At 44.8% G+C, this 21,408-nt stretch overlaps 1 protein-coding gene across 2 annotated transcripts in view; it reads right to left on the bottom strand.

Annotated features, from left to right (window-relative positions):
- Positions 1-746: 746 nt before the first annotated feature.
- The window catches only part of NETO2 (neuropilin and tolloid like 2), a 105,345-nt gene continuing 84,683 nt past the window's right edge, over positions 747-21,408 (bottom strand). For both annotated transcript variants that reach the window (XM_068259702.1, XM_068259703.1), the window contains 7 exons: positions 15,035-15,175; positions 11,140-11,388; positions 8,874-8,918; positions 8,663-8,790; positions 6,190-6,418; positions 3,837-3,950; positions 747-1,370 (listed from right to left, as the gene is read on the bottom strand). In XM_068259702.1, coding sequence (XP_068115803.1) covers positions 790-1,370; positions 3,837-3,950; positions 6,190-6,418; positions 8,663-8,790; positions 8,874-8,918; positions 11,140-11,388; positions 15,035-15,175 — 1,487 coding nt within the window. In that variant the 3' untranslated portion in view covers positions 747-789. The remainder of the gene's footprint in view (positions 1,371-3,836; positions 3,951-6,189; positions 6,419-8,662; positions 8,791-8,873; positions 8,919-11,139; positions 11,389-15,034; positions 15,176-21,408) is intronic.

Below are 21,408 nucleotides of genomic sequence, written 5' to 3'. Positions count from 1 at the left end.
CCCCCCACTCCATGGGAGTCATCTCATTTCAGGTTTACTTTAGGGTCACCATCAGTTTGGAATTTTAAGAGGTTGGCAAGGAAGTAAATATTAGTACAAAATACAAAATGGCTACCTTTGTATGAGTGACAACTCCACTTTAAGTTTTCTGTTCTATGTTATTATATACACTGAATACAATTTTTTTCTCACAAATATAGATTTGTCTTGCTCAAGTTTCTTAAATGATGCTGCTTTGCAGATGGCGTGTCTCTTTAATCCCCAAATGGGTGGGGTGTTTTTCTTTTTTCTTGTTCTGTTTTTACTTTTTGGTGTAAACATGGAACAGGCAGGTTCGATGTATGTTTTCTTGGCAATGATCAACTAAACAGACATTTGGAGGAGTCATGGAGCTCTCCCCGGATTGTTTAGCACCATGAATAATTCTAGAACAACGGTATTGTAAGGTTAAAGAAAACTTCTATTTTGTGTAAAAACATAAAGGCCAAAGAAAGAAAAAAGTACAAAGAATCCATAATGACAATATCAATCAATGTGTCTTCTTCAGTATCCTGTGGGTGAAGTTTATACAGAGTCCTAGTAAGACAGAATATCAATGTCATGCAAACCTTCACATTTCGTGATCCCTGCTCGAAAAATAGACAGAGCTTTATGATACAATTCTCCGTAACTTGCCGAGTCTCAACATCATGTCTTTAGAAAAACTGAGTGATTGTGTTGGAGATTGTCTCAAAAATAGAACACTCTTGATTAGGGAAACTTTAATTTTTTGTTTTCTCTGTGAGGCCATTAAAAGTCAATTGATATCGAACCCTGAGCACAATCTTCTCGACCTCGAGCGTATATCTCACAGGGGATTTCCTCCATCACCCGGTCCTCAATGCCTTTCTCGCCACAGTCGTGGGCCTGTTTGAAAGCATAGGTGCTTTTCTTGTAGGTACTGTTAAATGTCTTCATGGGCTGTGGTTGGGCAAAGTCGTTCCGGAATGGGAGCTCCATGGAGCTGAGGTTCGCCCTGCTGTGTTTCAGAGTCCCCGTTTGTGAGCCACAGTGATGGTCGTGGATACACCGAGATGATGCAGACGAACGCCTGGTTTTTTGGAAGGTCTCCAGTTCTTCTGACAAGTCAGCCAAATCAGAGGAAATCTCTTTGTCACGGAGGGAGAAAAGCTCATAGTGTGGAGGGTCAAAAACTTCCTGGAACCCAGTTTTGTTAAATGTGGTCTTCCTGGCCATAATCTTCTTCCGAGGCTGCTTGACTTGGACAAGAACAGAAATGATGAGGAGGACCAAGACAATCCCAGAAGTTATTCCAATAACTGTACCGTGGGTCCTGGTGATTTGCTCAAACAATCCGGCTTCCTTTTTTTCTGTAACGAGAAAATAAATATCACTGCTGAAGAGAGGTTCAAACATTACAATCTGTTATTTATATATTTCATTATTTTTCTTCTTTTGTGGAAACGAGTGAAAATGGTACTTCACGTTCCTCCTCGGATTCAAGAAGGTATTAGATATAAATCTGGTCAATAGGGGGGACTCAAACACCATTTGTGAAGAAAGCCTTTTACTGCTGCATAATAACAGAGTGTTTTTCATTCTAGTATAAAACCCACTCGTGGCGATGCACAGCTTTATGCCTTCACACTGGCTTTTTGACAGGATAACGATGTGTGCCAAGGCCTGGGCGTATAAACAACGGGACACTGAACACACACTAAACTTGTTATTTAAAAGAGACCCTCAAGTAAGGTGAATGTAAAAGCTTCCATCTTTTTTCCCTTTAGAAGAATAGCAGTCTCCTGGCTGAGATCTTTTGGCTTCCGTATCATCTGAGTTACGAACTTGGAACAAGCACACAGGCAGCAGAGACAAAGTGGAGAACCAATACCCAATCTTCCTATTTTTGTTCTGTTTCAGTGATTGGTATTGGTTGGTCAAATTCAGGAGCTTGAAACCCAAATTCTCCAGCACACCACACTTCAGCACCGAAGAAGTGGACAAGGTCACAGGGAGTTCACTTACTTGCGGTTCATGCCACGTGTCACATGACTCCTACGCTTCCTCTTCACATGACTTTGATGCTTCCTCCTTCACCAAAGTCATGTGAAGTGGAGTGAACCGCAAGTAAGTGAACTCCCCGTGACCCTGACCACTTCTACGGGAGCTGAAGTGTGGCGTGTGAGAGAATTAGGGTTTCAAAATTCAATCTCACAAATTTGAAGGCCAGCACTATCAGTGAAGTCATTAGAAGTTGAGAAGACCAGCACAACAGTCAGGTCACTAACATTGTTTAAAAGGAAGTCAGCACTATTAACTCCCAACTTCCCTTCATTTCAGATTACCTTCACTCTCCTTTACAACAAATAAGACCTGGACCTCATGCAGTAATAAGAGTTCCTTAAAGAGGAACAGTCGCGAAAATCTTAAAATTTAAAACACATACAGTGGAGGAAATAATTATTTGACCCCTCACTGATTTTGTAAGTTTGTCCAATGACAAAGAAATGAAAAGTGTCTCAGAACAGTATCATTTCAATGGTAGGTTTATTTAAACAGTGGCAGATAGCACATCAAAAGGAAAATCGAAAAAATAACCTTAAAGGGAAGGTTCACGCAGGAGCTGTAAAAAATAGAAATCAAAATCCACTTACCTGGGGCTTCCTCCAGCCCGTGGCAGGCAGGAGGTGCCCTCGCCGCCGCTCCGCAGGCTCCCGGTGGTCTCCGGTGGTGATCCCGACCTGGCCAGGCCGGCTGCCAGGTCGGGCTGCTCCTGCGCTCCAAGTTGCGTGTCACTTGTGCGCGCTGACGTCATCCGACGTCCTCCGGGCTGTACTGCGCAGGCGCAGAACTTCTGCGCCTGCGCAGTACAGCCCGGAGGACGTCGGATGACGTCAGCGCGCACAAGTGACACGCAACTTGGAGCGCAGGAGCAGCCCGACCTGGCAGCCGGCCTGGCCAGGTCGGGATCACCACCGGAGACCACCGGGAGCCTGCGGAGCGGCGGTGAGGGCACCTCCTGCCTGCCACGGGCTGGAGGAAGCCCCAGGTAAGTGGATTTTGATTTCTATTTTTTACAGCTCCTGCGTGAACCTTCCCTTTAAATAAAAGATAGCAACTGATTTGCATTTCATTGAGTGAAATAAGTTTTTGAACCCCTACCAACCATTAAAGGTGCCCATACACTCGTCAGATTGGCAGCAGATAGATAAGAAATGCATCTGATGATCTATCTGATGCGTTTTTAGAACATTTTTTACCAGGATAGAATTCCAATAGATTTCAGTTTGAAATCTATTGAAATTCGATCTGATGGCATTTTTTTGCCATCAGATTTCAATTAAGGCCAATGCAAACTGATAAGCAATCTCATCAGATCAACCTAAATTTTCCATCCTGCCAGTTTGATGGAAATCCATCGAAATCGATCGAAATCGGCCATCGATCGGTCGATTGGCCAACCGATTTGCAAACGATCAAACTCCTTAGCCGATACCCCCTTTCTCTTGAGAAATCTTTACCTTTCATCAGGGATGTGTGTATGGGTGATATAGTGGTTATCCCCAACCCATCCCCCCCCCCCCCCCCACACACACACACAGTGTGATATCAGGGCCATGGCCAGTCTGTGAACCGCCTTGCATTGTGGGAAAGAACTGCTGTACATGAACGAATTACACTGCGAATGTCAATCATTTCTTGATCAATATTTTTGATTATTTTTTAATTTCTCACTTTGCAATGTATTAATTAGCTTTTTTCCCCTTACTTGTATCTATTGGTAAACTTCCTCTTTACGCCAACTGCCAGGGGTTGCCCTGGAAACACTGCCTCACCTTTGCAATGGTTCTCATCCCAGGGGTAAGCACAGTTCTGGATTCCGTTGCAGACCAGAGAGTTATTGATACACATATTACTGTGACAGAAAAAGGTGCTCTCCCCACACGGAGCTGAAAAACAAAAAACATTCATATGTGGAGTCCTGTAGCTACTGCAGATGTATTTCCAACATGTGAGGAAGCTTCAAAGACAAGCATGCTGAGAGCCAGTATGGTGTAGTATGATAAGATAACATGAGGATACTGTATAGTGGTTGCTTAATGCCTCCCTCCATACATAGGCCTCGATTCATCAAGACTTATCGAATCAATTACCGACAGCTCGGAAAAAAAATACCGAACTCGCTAAGTTGATTTCAGGATTCATCAAAGTTATCTACAGCTGTTAGCGAGCATTCGGTAATCATTCGGTAATGATGCGATAAAACGGAAGAAAGTGCAATTCATGAAAATGAAAGTGGGCGTGGTTTAGCGTTACATTTAGGATTAGTTATCTCCTTCACTGCTCTGTCGTTATTCCTGTCAGATCATTGCTGACAGAGAAGATGGAGCCATTTGAAGTGGTTATGTATCTGCTGAGAGTGATTCAAAGGCGCAGGAGGGCAAGAATAAGGTCTAGAACCATATAAATTTGCAAGAGAATAGATTTATTTGCTATACCAGGACATCGGCATTTCTCTTGAATCATCTTGTAAGAGAACACAGGCAGTGCCAGGGTTAACTAATTTGCTAGCTGCACTACATTTTTTCAGAAAAGGCTCCTATCAAGCCGCAGCTGGCAAAATTGTGGGATTGTCCCAAGCTACTTCCAGAATCCTGGTCCAGGTGTTACGCCCTATTCGGAATGTTGCTATGTGGTGTTCAAAGGACTGCCTTTTTACCCACAATTCCACGGGAATCTTATGGCCTTGTGTTAAATTACTGCTGTAAAATGGAAATATCGACACGTTACCGAATGGTTACCGCATTGAATGAGGAAAAACCTTGATGAATACAACTAGAAATCGATAAACTTCGAATTTGGTAATTTAACAAACTGGAAAAAGTTATCACAAAGACAATGATGAATCGAGGCCAATGTCTAGTATTTGTAACATACTCAGGGTAGCATGGAGACTCCATCATGGATTTATCAGTGCTCAGGACTTCAGTTTGTCACCTCACAGTTCTCTTGTTCTTATATTTACCGCTGTGCTTGATGAATTATGAAATAGATCCTTTAAAGGGACACTTAAGTCAAACAAAAAAAATGAGTTTTACTCACCTGGGGCTTCCAATAGCCCCCTGCAGCTGTCCGGTGCCCTCGCCATCTCCCTCCGATCCTCCTGGCCCCGCCGGCAGCCACTTCCTGTTTCGGTGACAGGAGCTGACAGGCTGGGGACGCGAGTGATTCTTCGCGTTCCTGGCCACAATAGCGCCATCTATGCTGCTATAGCATATATCATATACCATATAGCAGCATAGACGGTAACAGATTTAGGATTGGCACACCTTGCCGTGGATAGTTGGGTGCTCAACCTTGATGTAGAAGCAACATCAGTTCATTACAAGCGATTCAAGGTCGGTCGGCACACCAATTCAAGTTCCCAAGCACATTTATTGAATGCACAGCATGCTGTGCATTCAATAAATGTGCTTGGGAACTTGAATTGGTGTGCCGACCGACCTTGAATCGCATATAGCAGCATAGAGGGTGCTAATGTGTCTGGGAACGCGAAGAATCACTCGCGTCCCCAGCCTGTCAGCTCCTGTCACCGAAACAGGAAGTGGCTGCTGGCGGGGCCAGGAGGATCGGAGGGAAACAGCGAGGGCACCGGACAGCTGCAGGGGGCTATTGGAAGCCCTAGGTGAGTAAAACTTATTTTTTTTGTTTGACTTAAGTGTCCCTTTAACTACCTTTGTACCAGACGGCTCTGGCCCTGTAAGCACCACATGACTGAAAATCACATGACTGAAACATACCGTATATACTCGCAAGCAAGCCGAATTTTTGACCCCCCAAAAGTGGGCCAAAAGTTGGGGGGTCGGCTTGCTTGCGAGTCATGGGTGGGTGGGTGTGTAGGTGCTGTCCCTCCCCGCTCCCCCCGCGGCCGCCGCTGCTATTACCTTAGGCGGCGCCGCTTCCTCTATACTGGGACATACTGGGGGGAACACGCGGCCAGCGTTTCCTACCCCGGCTTATATGAGGGTCAATCATTTTTTCCTGTTTTTTGGGGTAAAAGTGGGTGGGTCGGCTTACATGCGGGTCGGCTTGCTTGCGAGTATATACGGTATGTGAAAATGAATGGCAACTAGCAGGTGACTGTGCAGCGATTTCCCCAAAACACAAGCGAGACTGTTGAACACTCACGTTCCACAAATGAGGTGAACAGCATTCGGAATCGGCTGAGTCGGCTGCCTTCGTCCGCCCACATCCGCACCACCCCAGTTCCTGTCTGCAGCATGACGTCATTGGCCACTGTGCTGCAGAACTTGGCTTTCAGGTTCTCTATGGAGCTGCTGCCGTCGTAGACCGCCACAAAGTTCCGCTTGCACTCATTGGAATGTTCCATCTGATAATCCAGGAACCGCAAATAAATCTGGACCAAGAGATCATTGACAAAGCGTTACTGTACTTGCAACATTGAACGAGAATTCCTTGAGGGTAAAGAAACAACAAGAAAATGACCAGGAACCAAGCTTGTGCAATATTGCCTCTCTATATGAATGGAAGCGGTTTCATCAGGAATAGTGAGGATTGTTATCCGCTATTTATGATAATGCGAAATTTCGTGTACATTTTTGCAGTTACGACCATATGCAATTACGGTTTGTAAATTCAATTGATTTCGTATGATCATTGGTAATTTTGCATACATTTTTGCATAATTTTCATGTAATTTTATGCAAAATTTAGCAGTAAAAGACCCCATACATGCTATTGACACATTTTTCAAAAAGACGTTGTAGGTTATGAGAAAAGAGATTTTAAAAATGTAAAGAAAAATGAGAATCATAAAAAGGGCAGTTTAAAAACCATGTTTCCTTTGCATTTTTATATCCATTTCTCAAAAACTACAAGGTCTTTTTGAAAATGTTTTTTTTTTTCTTGTTGCTAGTATTCCCCTTAAAGAGACACTAAAGCGAAAATAAAATCATGATATTATGATTTGTATGTGTAGTACAGCTAAGAAATAAAACATTAAGATCAGATACATCAGTGTAATTGTTTCCAGTACAGGAAGAGTTAAGAAACTCCAGTTGTTATCTCTATGCAAAAAAGCCATTAAACTCTACGACTTTCAAAGTCGTGGAGAGAGCTGTTTTCTGACTTTTATTATCTCAACTGTTAGTTAACTATTTACTTTTTCTCTGCCAGAGGAGAGGACATTACTTCAGACTGCTCTGAAAGAATCATTTTGAATGCTGAGTGTTGTGTAATCTGCACATATTATAGAATGATGCAATGTTAGAAAAAACACTATATACCTGAAAATAAAAATATGAGAATATTTTCTTTGCTGCTAATCTTCTAGTAATTATTCATAGTACACAACCAATTCACTATATCATATTTTTTTTTTCGCTTCAGTGTCTCTTTAAAGGATCACTACCGCGAAAAAGTAGGCAGTTAAAATCTGACAGTCCATCTCCTCAAGGGGGATTCTTGAGGAACTGCCAAAATAGTAAGATACCAGCCGGCCTCCCTGCTCACTTGCACACTATTCTGTCAGTTAGTCTTTGCAACTGCTGTTCAGGAAATGCTGTTGAAAACAAAGAAAACCCAGAGAATCCCCCATGAGGGGGATGTATGGTGATTTTTTTGTGACTTAGTGAAGGGATTTGTGCAATATTTATATTTTTCTGTGCACCAGCCATATGATTGATTGTTCACTATTACACAGTGGTCCCAGTCCCTGGAGAGATTTCCGATTACAATCGGTTTAAGAGGGGGGTTTAACCACTTAACGACCGCCTAACGCCCATAGGCGTCGGCGGGTCGTTAGTGGTATAGCCGTCTCCGTGAACAGCCGGAGAGCCGCCGATCGCGGCTCGCCGGCAAAATGTAAACACGCGGGGAAAAACCCCCCGCTGTTTACATCACACGGCGCTGCTGCGCAGCAGCGCCGTGACGTAGATCGGCGATCCCCGGCCTCTGATTGGCCGGCGGCGATCAGACCACCCCCAGCAGGACATCCCCCTAGTGGGGAAAAAAAGGGGGGGAAGTCTGATCGCCCTGGCTATTTCCTGATCGGTGCTGCGGGCTGAAGAGTCCACGCAGCACCGATCAGAAGAAAATCCCCTGGTCCTTAAGTGGTTAAAATGGTTTTAACTCTTGGTGTTTTTGGATAAGTCCTAAATAAACTTTCATATTTTTGCAGCATATCTGGATGTGAAGTGTATTTGTGTTTATATACTGTCTCTAGAGAAGGCATCTTTCTTGGATTTGCATTGTGTTGTATAGCCTTTTAGGGACACATTATCATGTGCATTAGATTAGCTCTATTAGTAGTAGTATTCATCGGCTTCACATGGTGAACACCATTGTGAGAGCAAGCTTTTTATCTTCAAGGAGAGCGACCATCCCCAGTCCTTGTTGGACTGCCCAAGTGGAGTCAGGTTCTTTTTCTCCACCTGCTTCAAGTGGTTGGTTGCCCCCCCCTGCCTTTGTGTGTAGACCTTTTATCTATTTGAATTCATCCCGCATTTATTAAACATACTATGCTATCTGGGCTCCCGTTTTTGTTTTTCGGTGTTCTTTTCACTAGGGTGTCGAGACACCAAACCCCATCTTAACCTACCGGAGCAGATCATGTTTCTTCTGTAACTTCAAGCAAACCTACCTTGGCTTTGGGTGTTGCCCTAATGGTCCATATGCAGTCCACAGCCTGGCCGGCCTTTAGCTTATCCCCTTGTTCCACCTGGCTGGAGCGGATGATTCCATCAGGGCCCGATAGATCAAACTGACAGTCTGAGATGAGAGGAACAGAGCATCAGAATAAGGCACCTTTTTACATCATTAGACAGTCTGAGATTTGACAGGCCAATACAGACCTGGTATGGGGTTCAGAATCCCTCCAAGGTAGCTGAAATCTGGATCTGCAAGACAAGATCAAGCAGGCACAGTGAATCTTATGCTTTTCAAACATTGAAGTACACCTTTTACTGACACATAAATGACTACAAGAAGGAGAAAGCCTCTTAGCTTACTTATGATGGTATATAGACAGTGCATCAGTGCTTTAGAGATTACCGTATATACTTGAGTATAAGCCGACCCCCCAGCTTTTCCCCAAAAACACGGGAAAAGGATTGACTCGAGTATAAGCCGGGGGTAGGAAATGCAGCAGCTACTGGTGAGTGGACTAGTATAAATAAATCCCAATAAAATAAATTACATTACATGAGACATTGGGGTTGAGTATGCTAGTCTGATATACTGTATATTACACTATTAAGTTATTTCATGTAGATAACAGGAGAGGATAAATATATTCTGCATAGATTCTCACATACAAGAAATCACTAAGAAACGTGAGGGATTTGATAGAGTGACAGATTTTTAACTCTTTACAAAAAATCCGATCACTCAGGATTCCAAAAGTAGAAACATACTTAAGGCATAATGAAAAATAAAACAAAAAAACAAGCTGCTACTGGTACATGATTAAAAGCGAAACATGCCATATAAAGATTTAAAATAAATGTTGGCTGTGTGCTGTGCGGCTTCCCTCCGTGAACAGAGAGCATGCTAATTGGCAGAGAGAGGTGACAGGTGAGTGTTAGTGGCACTGCTCACACCTGCTGGCTGCTGCTGCCCAGGCCCCCACCTTTACTGGCTTCTCTCTGTATGGCTGTTTCTATCACCTCGCTCCACTAAACAGCATGCTGTCTGTCCCGAGGGGGGGGCGCGGCATAGCCTGAATGTCCGCCTCTGGCGAGGGGCTGGGCTGGGACAAGGCAGAGGCGAGAGAGGCTCCAGCCTCAGAGAGCAGTGTAGGAGGGGGCCTTTAATGTGTTTGAAGCAGAGAGAAATAAGAAAAGGGGATACTTGGCAGTGACTGCAAGCGGAATAAAACCCAACATTTCTTCTTTACTCTAAAATGTTATTTAGAGCATATAATATACTAACACGATTTTTTTTAAAGTAAAACAGCATTCAAAGGGTTAAATCACAGGACTGACTTTTTCTCCTGCAGGGGCAGCCGCGTCCGCACTGGTGATAACCTTATCTTGTGTTTACATTCTTCACTTGATACAATTAAGTGAACCTTCTCTAACTGTGCAGAAACTTCTGCTAATGAGTCCTGAACTGAAACACTGGTCAGAAATCATTACTGGGTGCATTTACAATAGAAATACAACAGATACAACAGTTATGAATAAAATGCACCAGCAGCTTTTAAAGTAAATAAATTGAACTTTGGGAACTTATAATTTCTAAATGAATAATAATTGTGCACAAAAGCAAATATGATAATTGTATGGGTTATAAAAAGTAGGAAAACACATTTTTATTGAATATTTTGTCAGAGATTAAAGCCGCTTTAAGGTGTTGGGGGGACACTTTGGTGTCTTAGCCTTGGGTGCTGGAAGACCTTGGCCCAGCGCTGGTGAGGGGGATAGAAGCCATACCGCCTACAGTGGGAGCACACTCAAAAGGGGATGGGGGGGTTACACCTCAGTGACTCGAATATAAGCCGAGACTTTTGGGCCACTTTCTTAAATCGAATCGAGTATATTTGGTATTAATCTAATATTGGAGATGGTGCCTCAATACTGCCTCAGAGTTACTGTAACTCAATATTGGCTAAGAGGCAGTTTCCTATGCTGGGAACACGATGTAACTTCCAGTCAGATCAGCCGGAATTGGACAATTGTTTCTGACCTGTTAGATCTGTTTCTGATCGGAAAAGGGATCGATTTTGCAAAGCTATCATCGGCTATTAATCGGGAGCAGTTTGGACACGTACACACAATACAACTTCCTGTCAGATAACCCGTCATTCGGATGGGAATTTGCATCATGTGTTCCCAGCATTAAAGAGGCACTGTAAGGACATATAATAGAATGTAGTCAATTATTCAGTATACCCACTTTTAGGGTTACATATTGAATGTAGCCCTGCCTTCCCAGTGATGTCTCCCAAACATTCTGGGAAATTAGGTATATTTTGTACTGGCTTCGGAACTCTCAGTAACCAAACATTCCGCAGAGCTGCACCTGACAGCAGGGCCACCGCTAGCTACAAGCGAGGCACGCCCCTTGGCCCTCACTCGAGGGTGAGTGCAACATGCGTTGGCTTCCTGCTCTTCATACCTGGAATGAAGGAGTATTTGGCTCGGAAGCCCAGACCCTCCAGCTCTTCATCAGAGGTGAATTTAATCCACATGAATCGGCCCGTGGATCGGATTGGCGTTGGGCTCCGGACCCCGCAGTACCGATCAATGAGCGGAGAGAAGCCAAACGGACCATCTCGTACCTCCAGGTGATCAAAGCGACATTCGAAGGAAGGCTCTATGTGGTAGGGCTCATCAAAGGTCAGCTCAATTCTTTGGCGAGGAGCAGCTGGTGGCCAAAAATTCAACAATGTTACCATATAATAGTCTCCCTTCGTTTTCATAATTATCATACACTCACAGGTGACACTGGGCCACATACAGCACAATGCATTCGCTCTAACTCCTGCTTACCACCTGTCCTGTTTGGTCATGTGAGGGGGAGGGGCTTAGAAGAGTTTTCAACCAACACCCTGGACATATAGCAGGCCCTAAGCACCCACCTAGGGTGCCCTGGCTGTGGGCGACCCATATTTGGAATTTTTATATACCATTTTATTTTTTAACATACAAAGTTGTTATAATGAAAAAGTGTAATAACTTTAAAGGATACTCGAAGTGACATGTGACGTGATGAGATAGACATGTGTATGTACAGTGCCTAGCACACAAATAACTATGCTGTGTTCCTTTTTTTTCTTTCTCTGTCTGAAAGAGTTAAATATCAGGTATGTAAGTGGCTGACTCAGTCCTGACTCAGACAGGAAGTGACTACAATGTGACCCTCACTGATAAGAAATTCCAACTATAAACCACTTTCCTAGCAAAATGGCTTCTGAGAGCAAGAAAGAGATAAAAAGGGAAATGTCCTTTCAGTGAGGGTCACACTGTAGTCACTTCCTGTCTGAGTCAGGACTGAGTAAGCCACTTACATACCTGATATTTAACTCTTTCAGGCAGAGAAAGAAAAAAAGGAACACAGCATAGTTATTTGAGTGCTAGGCACTGTACATACACATGTCTATCTCATCATGTCACATGTCACTTTGGGTATCCTTTAAAGGGTTACTAAAGTCAAAATAAAAAATCAGTTTAACTTTTCTGCAGCACTTCTTGCAGCACCCTGGAGTCATCCAGTGCCCACGCCGTCCGTCCGAGTCCCTCCATCGGTTGCGGTCAGTCGGCGGCTACTGCACATGCTTGGCTCCGAGCCATGCGCACCCTGACCATGCTCTACAGTAGCGATTTGCGAGTAGTATGCATGCGCAGAACACTCCTGGCCGTGGGAGCCCTGTGAGGAGGGGCGTCGCCAGCCAGCTTTGCAAAGATTGCCGCTTCTGGCCGGATGGACTCGGACGGACGGTGCTGGCACAGGATGACTCCAGGGGGGTTGCAAGCAGGGCCGGAGCTACCATAGGAAAAAATGGGCAATTGCCCCAGGGCCTGTAGGGGCCCCCAAGGTGTCCCTCCCCATCTTAACTGTTGCTCCCCAGGGACTCTGCAGAGTCTGTTAAGTTGGGAGGTGATTGGAGGAGGGTCAGCAGCCAGCTCAGGGGCCCAGGAGGGAAATTTGGCTGCTTTATAAATACAATATGTTGGCGCTTTATAAATACAATAAATAAATAAATAAATAAACAAAGGGCCTCTAATGACGCTTTTTGGTTGAGGGGTGTCTGTTGGGGAGCCCCAAGGCTAATTTTGCCCTAGGGCCCAATTGTTACTTGAACCGGCCCTGGTTGCAAGAAGCCCCAGGTAAGTTAAAGCAGCGCAGCTTAATGTGCAGGAGCGCGCGCTATGCACACTTTACAAAGCCGCGCTCGCTGCTATGTATGGAGCATGCCTTACCTTAGTTATGTGCGCTGCTTCTATAGCAACGCGTGTAACTTTAAATGCGGACGGTCCTGCGAAGTATCGCTACCGCAATACTTCAATGGCGGCCGCTACTATGTCAATTAACATGTTAATTGACATAGTATCCTCCGCTAGTGAAGGACCGCACCGCATTTAAAGTTATGTGCGTTGCTATGGAAGCAGCTCGTGTAACTAAGGGAAAGCACACTCCTTACATAGCAATGAGCGCTGCTTTGTAAAGCGTACATAGCGCATGCTCCTGCACTGCTTTAGCAGCGCAGCTTAATGAATCAACCCCATTGGTTGGTGATCACATAACTGAGAAATGTTACAGAAAACAAAAAACACCTCTTGTTCATAAGGCAATGTCATGGCCATGGTCATAAATTTACATGATGATATTACATGGAAGTGCTCTAACAGCGCTACAAACACTTAAAGAGACAAAAACTACAACACCATTGTGCATACAATTATACGCAATCCAGGTGGGCACAAGCACTGGTCAATTAACAACTACAAGAAAACACCACACTACCAGTATCTGCTGTTCAACCACCTGTTATTTATTTAGAAATATCTTTTTTTTCACAATTAAAAATTGCGTTTCAAATTTGTTCAATTATTGAGTATACATATCTGCACAATAATTACTCCTCTTCAGGGCCAATCAGCCCAAACTGTAAATACCTGAAGCAACCACATTCAGTTCAACTACGGTAATAATATAACATCAGAATAATCCTTCTGCCCAATATTGCACGGTGAGCAGGTAGGCGCAGTGGCATTATAATTATAAACTAAATAGTTACTATACTGCGCAACTCACCTGCCCCATGCGCAAGTGGCAGAAGCAACACTGTTGCTTAGTACAAATTCCCCCCGCCCTCCTATGCCGCCCCACACTCAGTTTATAATCATAATGCCACTGCACCTACCTGCTCACCGTGCAATATTGGGCAAAAGGATTATTCTGATGAGATATTATTAGTTGAACTGCATGTGGTTGCTTCAGGTATTTACGGTTTGGGCTGATTGGCCCTGAAGAGGAATAATTATTGTGCAGATATGTATACTCAATAATTGAACAAACTTGAAACGCAATTTTTAATTGTGAAAAAAAAGATATTTCTAAATAAATAACAGGTGGTTGAACAGCAGATACTGGTAGTGTGGTGTTTCCTTGAAGACTTAAAGAGAACCTGAACTGAAAATAAAAAGTCAAAATAACCATACACAGGTCATACTTACCTCCTGTGTAGTCTACTCCTCAATCTCTTTCTCCTCTCCTGCCTCCTGTTTGTCCGCTGTGAACAATGGAATTCTCGGTCCTCCATTTTGAAAATGGCCATTACCCCATAAATGCTTCCAGCTCAGCACACTGTTAAACTGTAATATCACCCACTTGAGCCATAGGGAAACATGGACATTACCTTGCACATTCAGTTGTAACTGACAGCAACTGCTATATTTCAGTTCTGACAAGATATTGTAGGCATGGAGGACGCCGTCCGCGCCCTCCGTGCCGTTCCGGCGGGTCCCCACCGCTCAATAGCCACCCGGGCCGCTCCCGACCCCACGACCCAGGTCGGGCACTCCTGCCTGCACAAAGATGGCCGCATGAGTTGGCCGCAGCTGCGCAGTCCGCATAGCCGCGAGTGCGGCTGCGCGGTTCTAGGGCCAACCCCTTGATCCACGCAACAGGCTGTTTCTTGTTGCGTGGATCAGGGGGTTGGCCCTAGAGCTGCGCAGCCAGCTCATGCGACCATCTTTGTGTAGGCAGGAGAGCCCGACCCTGGTCGTGGGGTCGGGAGCGGCCCGAGGGGCTATTGAGCGGCGGGGACCCGGCGGAACGGCACAGAGGGCGCGGATGGCGTCCTCCGTGCCTACAAAAGTGATCCAGGTATTTAACTTTTTTTGGACATTTGGCCTCGGAAGTCCTTTAAATAATTTTACTCACTTCTGGTTCCCTTTAAAACACATCATCCTTTCATATTCCCCTCACTGCAAGTCTCCTCCAATGAATCTTACGCTATCATTGCATTAAATAGTAGTAAGAATATGAACACTTAGTTTCCACCAACCTTCTAATATATAGACACATTCCTTATTGGGAGGATACGTATTGGGGAAATTTGGGGATGCGAAATGTCCTCCGTTGCTGGTTCTGACCCAAGTCCCGCACTGGGTCACCGGCGTGTGTTTTGCACCCATAATTGTTCCATCTGTAATAAATACAAAGATCAACCAGTCCTGAGATAAGATAGTTATAATGCACACAACTGTCAACATTTTAAAATAATTAGCTTTTATATATTTGTAATCAAGCTACTATGAGGGCTCGTTTCCACAAAATTTGCATGCTATATTCCAGACCCGAAATTGCATGCAAATGTGAATTTGTATGCGCAATCGCATTTAGGTTTTTTCATTTGAATTTAATGCACGCAAAAACTTAAAAAAAACAAGAACACGAAAACAGACGAGGAAATCACACACGGGGTCCAGAAACATATAGCACTGTTGTTCAGATTTTTCCTGGAGGCAAATTTCATTTATGATGGAAAAAGGCCCATTGAAATGCATCAATGTGAGTTTGTGCGCAGCAAATCCACACAAATTTGCATGTAGTGGAAACGGGGCCCTGAAACATTACCTAGAAATATTTCACATTCTCCAATTCCAACTAGGTTGCATGCCCCCCCCCCCTCCATATGGCCTGCCTTTGTGACCCCCTCTTAACGCGGGATTGCCACCGTAAAAATCAAATTTCAAAAGCAACTGGTCTGAGTGTATTAAGTGACAAAGATGCTAATCCTGCATTCAACACTTTTTCTACTGTTATGGTTTGGAGTTCTCACATACCTTAGGAGCACTGGCCCTTTAATTGCCATTGCCATTGACTGGCAAAACAGTTACATGCTGGGGGGTCTTTTTATCTTCAGTCCTGGCCAAATATTTTGAGACTGTCAAAAATATTAGTTTTTACAAAGTTTGCTGCTAAACTGCTTTTAGATCTGTGTTTCAGTTGCTTATGTGATGTACTGAAATATAATTATAAGCACTTCATACGTATCAAAGGCTTTTATTGACAATTACATGAGATTTATGCAAAGAGTCAGTATGTGCAGTGTTGGCCCTTCTTTTTCAGGACTTCTGCAATTCCACTGGGCATGCTCTCGATCAACTTCTGGGCCAAATCCTGACATCAACCCATTCTTTCACAATCACTTCTTTGAGTTTCTCAATATTAGTTGGTTTTTGTTTGTCCACCCGCCTCTTGAGGAATGACCACAAGTTCTCAATGGGATAAGATCTGGGGAGTTTCCAGGCCATGGACCCAAAATTTCAACGTTTTAGTCCCCAAGCCACTTAGTTATCACTTTTGCCTTATGACACGGTGTGCCATTGTGCTGGAAAATGCATTGTTCTTCAACAAACTGTTGTTGGATTGTTGGAAGAAGTTGCTGTTGGAGGGTGCTTTGGTACCATTCTTTATTCATGGCTGTGTTTTTTGGCAAAATTGTGAGTGAGCCCACTCCCTTGGATGAGAAGCAACCCCACACATGAATGGTCTCAGGATGCTTTACTGTTGGCATGACACAGGACTGATGGTAGCGCTCACCTTTTCTTCTCCTGACAAGCCTTTTTCCAGATGCCCAGTGGCATAGCAATAGGGGTTGCAGAGGTAGCCACCGCATTGTGGCCCTTGGGCCAGAGGGGCTCCGTAAGGCCTTCCCTCAACTGCAGTATTATCACTTTACTGGTCCTGTGCTTGCAATAATCACTTCTATAGATACTTTGAATGATAATAATCATTAACAAGCTGTTCCCCATCCTCTTCTTGCACCTCTGACACTGTGGTTGTCCTTGGCAGGTTTTGGTGCACTGTATTAATTGTTATGTATAGAGTGCTGGGAGGGCCCCATGTATAACTTGCACCAGGGCCTTAGCTCCTAAGCTACGCCACTGCAGATGCCCCAAACAATCGGGAAAGGGGCTTCATCGGAGAATATGACTTTGCTCCAGTCCTCAGCAGTCCATTCACCATACTTTCTGCAGAACATCAATCTGTCCCTGATGTTTTTGTGGGGAGAGAAGTGGTTTCTTTGCTGCCCTTCTTGACACCAGGCCATCTTCCAAAAGTCTTCGCCTCACTGTGCGTACAGATGCACTCACATCTGCCTGCTGTCATGCCTGAGCAACCTCTGCACTGGTTGCATGCCGATCCCGCAGCTGAATCCTCTTTAGGAGACGATCCTGGCGCTCACTGGACTTTCTTGGATGCCCTGAAGCCTTCTTAACAAGAATTGAACCTTTCCTTGAAGTTCTTGATGATTGCATAAATTGTTGATTTAGGTGCAATCTTAGTAGCCACAATATACTTGCCTGTGAAGCCATTTTTATGCAATGCAATGATGGCTGCACGCGTTTCTTTGCTGGTCACCATGGTTAACAATATAAGATCAATGATTTCAAGCATCACCCTCCTTTTAACATGTCAAGTCTGCCATTCTAACCTAATCAGCCTGACATAATGATCTCCAGCCTTGTGCTCGTCAACATTCTCACCTGAGTTAACAAGACGATTACTGAAATGATCTCAGCAGGTCTTTTAATGACAGCAATGAAATGCAGTGGAAAGGTTTTTGGGGGATTCAGTTAATTTTTATGGCAAAGGACTATGCAATTCATCTGGACACTCTTCATAACATTCTGGAGTATATGCAAATTGCTATTATAAAAACTTAAGCACCAACTTTTCTAACTTCCAATTATTTTGACAGTCTCAAAACTATTGGCCATGACTGTATAATTGTATAATATATTCCTCCTCTTCCCTTTAGTTCCCCCTCCTTCTAATGACATAAGACAGTGCACTTCCTAGTATAGACCTCAGTGGGAGTGTCTGTAGACTCTGGGAGGAGGGCGGGTAACGAATACACAATTAGCAAGAGGAAAAAAAAGAGTGAGGGAGGAAATGATGTCAGGATTAGCTTCATTCAAAGGTAACCAAGATGGAAACTGTCTAGAATAGGATTCTCTGCTTTTCCTTTATGAAATTCACAAGAATCATAACATGGACAGTGCAATACATCTGTTATGTACGTAGAACTAGTATTTATCTACTTATATATGTGTTTTTTATTTCCAGATTAGCATGGGTGTCACTTGTTCTTTAATGAGAGCTTACATAGCCGCATCTTCACTCCCTCCCCTTTACTCTGCAGCACGAGAGCTTTCCCCAAGGCCCCAATGTCTCGTGACGTGCATCAGTGCCTTTTGGAGAATGCTGCTGCACACTGCCATGCTGTACAGTAAAGAGGAGAGGGTGGAGCCATGGTGACATAAGTATGTGTACACTGCACTGCTCTGCATATAGAGGAGAAAGAAAGGTTTTTCTCCGCCAAAAGTGATGGGGGGGGCGTGGTCTTATAGCCCAAATGCAGGTAGTTCCTGACTAGTGAACGCCTGCCAATACCAACCTCCAACCCCCCCCAATGTTGGGGACTCCCTTTACTGTGCACATAAAGAGGAGGACACAGGGGGGCACAAAGGGACATAGAGGGGGACACAGGAGGACACAAGAGGTACAAAGTGGGCATAATCCACAGGATGCCTCTTCACCATGGATGCACCAGGTTTAGTATATATTTTTTCCCCTGGTTTTTGTCCTAGGTGCGTCTTATAGTCCGAAAAATGCGGTAAATATTTATTGCAGATGCATTTGCCTTTTTTGAACATGGAACTAAATAAATGCCCACATAAATAACATAGTACCTAAAAACAGTATACGTTCCTTTAAAATTATTTTTTAAAGCATATAAACATGAAATATTATAAATAATAATGCAGACATGTTGTACAGGATAACTTCCGTGCAAGCTCTGCTTCTGTGAGGCACACATCTTGTGGCATTAGAGAGTAAAACCGGAGTTTGTATCTCTTGGCAGTATTGTGCAGGCGTCACAGCGCATGCCAGTAGATCTAGTGCGTAGATGTGAATAATTCACAGACAACATTGCCCTGGCATGCATTGCAGCATGCGCACAACACTAACAGGAAGTTACAAACTGTGGATTCTGCAGTAAGTCTGAGGAGTAGATAGAGCATCCCAAACGGACTGCGGGGGGAGGAAAGAGGACCAGAGGGGCAACAACCCATAGGTAAGTAATGACGCTCCCCCAATCCTGCCCCCCCCCCCCCCCCCCCCAATGGCAGACTTAATTAGCCTCCCTAGCGTTATGATTACTTCTGGATTCTAGGATCTAAAAGCAGTGTAATTTTTTCACAAGCTTTCAGACCCTTAACCCTCCTGGCGGTTTGCAAAAAAATCGCCAGGGGGCAGCAAATCTTTTTTTTAAAATTTTTTTTTTTTTTTCCATGTAGCGAGACAAAGTCTCGCTACATGATAGCCGCTGCTCAGCGGCATCCCCCCAGCCCCTCCGATCGCCGCCGGCGATCGGAGATCCGGAGATCCCGTTCAAAGAACGGGATCTCCCGGAGGGCTTCCCCCGTCGCCATGGCGACGGGGCGGGATGACGTCACCGACGTCGTGACGTCAAAGGGGATTCCGATCCACCCCATAGAGCTGCCTGGCACTGATTGGCCAGGCAGCGCACGGGGTCTGGGGGGGGGGGGGGGGGGCGGCTGCGGCGCGACGGATAGCGGCGGATCGGCGGGTAGCGGCGGCGATCGGGCACTGCACGCAGCTAGCAAAGTGCTAGCTGCGTGCAGCAAAAAAAAAATTATGCAAATCGGCCCAGCGGGGCCTGAGCGGTGCCTACCGGCGGCTTACCCCGAGCTCAGCTCGGGCTTACCGCCAGGAAGGTTAAGGTGGCCACACACCATACAATTTTTTGAAATATCAGTTCAATTCAAGAATAGCAATCAATTTTTCTGACTGACTGTAACAATTCAAAAATCTGACCAATGTACCACACACCTATGTTAAATTTTTCACCAATCATGAACAAAATAACGGAAAGCTCAGAAAAAGTTGATTAGAACTGTACATCAAGTAATTGACAATCTATCACACACCATACAATTCTTGATAAAGTTGGTCTGAAATTTCCAACATGTCCAAAAAAAAAAAAAGGAAAAAAAAGGGAAATCCAATCAGATTTATCGATTGAAAACAAAGAAAAGCTCTCAATTTTTTGGGGACAACCGATCGTAATTATTGAATTGGCAAAAAATTGCATCTTTTAATTGTATGGTGTGTGGCCACCTTTCAAGCAAGAAAAAAAAACATACCGCTAAATAGATCTGCGGCAGCCCTGCATATGACTCACCTCTCCTGGATCCAGCGCTGCAATCCTCCCTCCATCCACACCCGGCAACAGACGGCAATCTCATTATAGGGATCGAGAGCCTCCGAGGACCAAAAGAAGATATGCCAGCGTCTGGATCCCGAGGGAGGCAAGTTAAAAAACACCCACTGCATATACCTCCCGGCAGCTACCACGAGTCAGGCTCGGTGTTACCGCTCTGAGCTGCGGATTTCTGGCCCAAGCCTGACTCGGGGTTACCGCTAAGGAGGTTAAGGACCTCCCTTATGATGGGTTCATTTAAAGAGACTCTGAAGCGTGGAATAAAACTCGCTTTTTCCCTTATATTCAGCATGGGCATGTTTGCCCATGCTAAAACGCCGTTATCCCGCGGCAGAATGGGGATCCTTTACCCCCAAATCCCCCTCTGCAAAATCCACAACCAACTTGGTCGTAGATTTTGCTGCTCATGGAGCCAGAGCTATGAGCTGTAGCCCTGCCTCCATGCGCGTTTATCAGCAGCGGATCTCCGCCTCTCCCCGCCCCTCTCAGCGAAGGAAGACTGAGAGGGGCGGGGCAGAGGCGGCTATCAGCGCTGATAGACAGGGGTGCGGCCGTTAGCCCTGCCTCAAGCAGGAAGCGCTCCCCGCACAGCGCGGTGGGGATTTGGGAAGTAAAGGACCCCCGTTCTGCCGTGGGATAGCGGCGTTTTAGCATGGGCAAACATGCCCCTGCTAAATATAAGGGAAAAAGCGAGTTTTATTCTTGCTTCAGACTCTCTTTAAAAGAAAGAAAACATTGTGGTGGTGTCTGGTTCCCTTTAAAGTTAAAGGGAATAAAAAAAAACATTAATTTGATACTTACCTAAGGAGGGGAAAGGCTCTTGGTCCTATAGAGTCTTCCCGATCTTCTCACGGTCCCCGTTGCAGCGCTAGTTACCCCATTTGAATCCCCTGCTGGAGAAGGCTTCGGGAGCCTGAGTGCTCCTGAAGACAGGCGGCTCTGTACTACGCCTTCATGATCACGTGAGAGAGTCTCGCACAGTTGCAGTACGCAGCCCTCCTTCTTCAGTAGCACTTGGGCTTCCAAAGACTTCCAAATCCTCCTGCGGCGGCAGAAAGCAGTATTTGACCAAAATGGTCGAATACTGCTACCGGGTGGTAATCATGACCACATCTGGTATT

Source organism: Hyperolius riggenbachi, chromosome 11, assembly GCF_040937935.1.
Source record: "Hyperolius riggenbachi isolate aHypRig1 chromosome 11, aHypRig1.pri, whole genome shotgun sequence".
In the NCBI taxonomy this organism is placed as follows: Eukaryota; Metazoa; Chordata; class Amphibia; order Anura; family Hyperoliidae; genus Hyperolius; species Hyperolius riggenbachi.
Note: the sequence above shows the minus strand (reverse complement) of the source record. Positions and strands in the feature narration are given on the sequence as shown.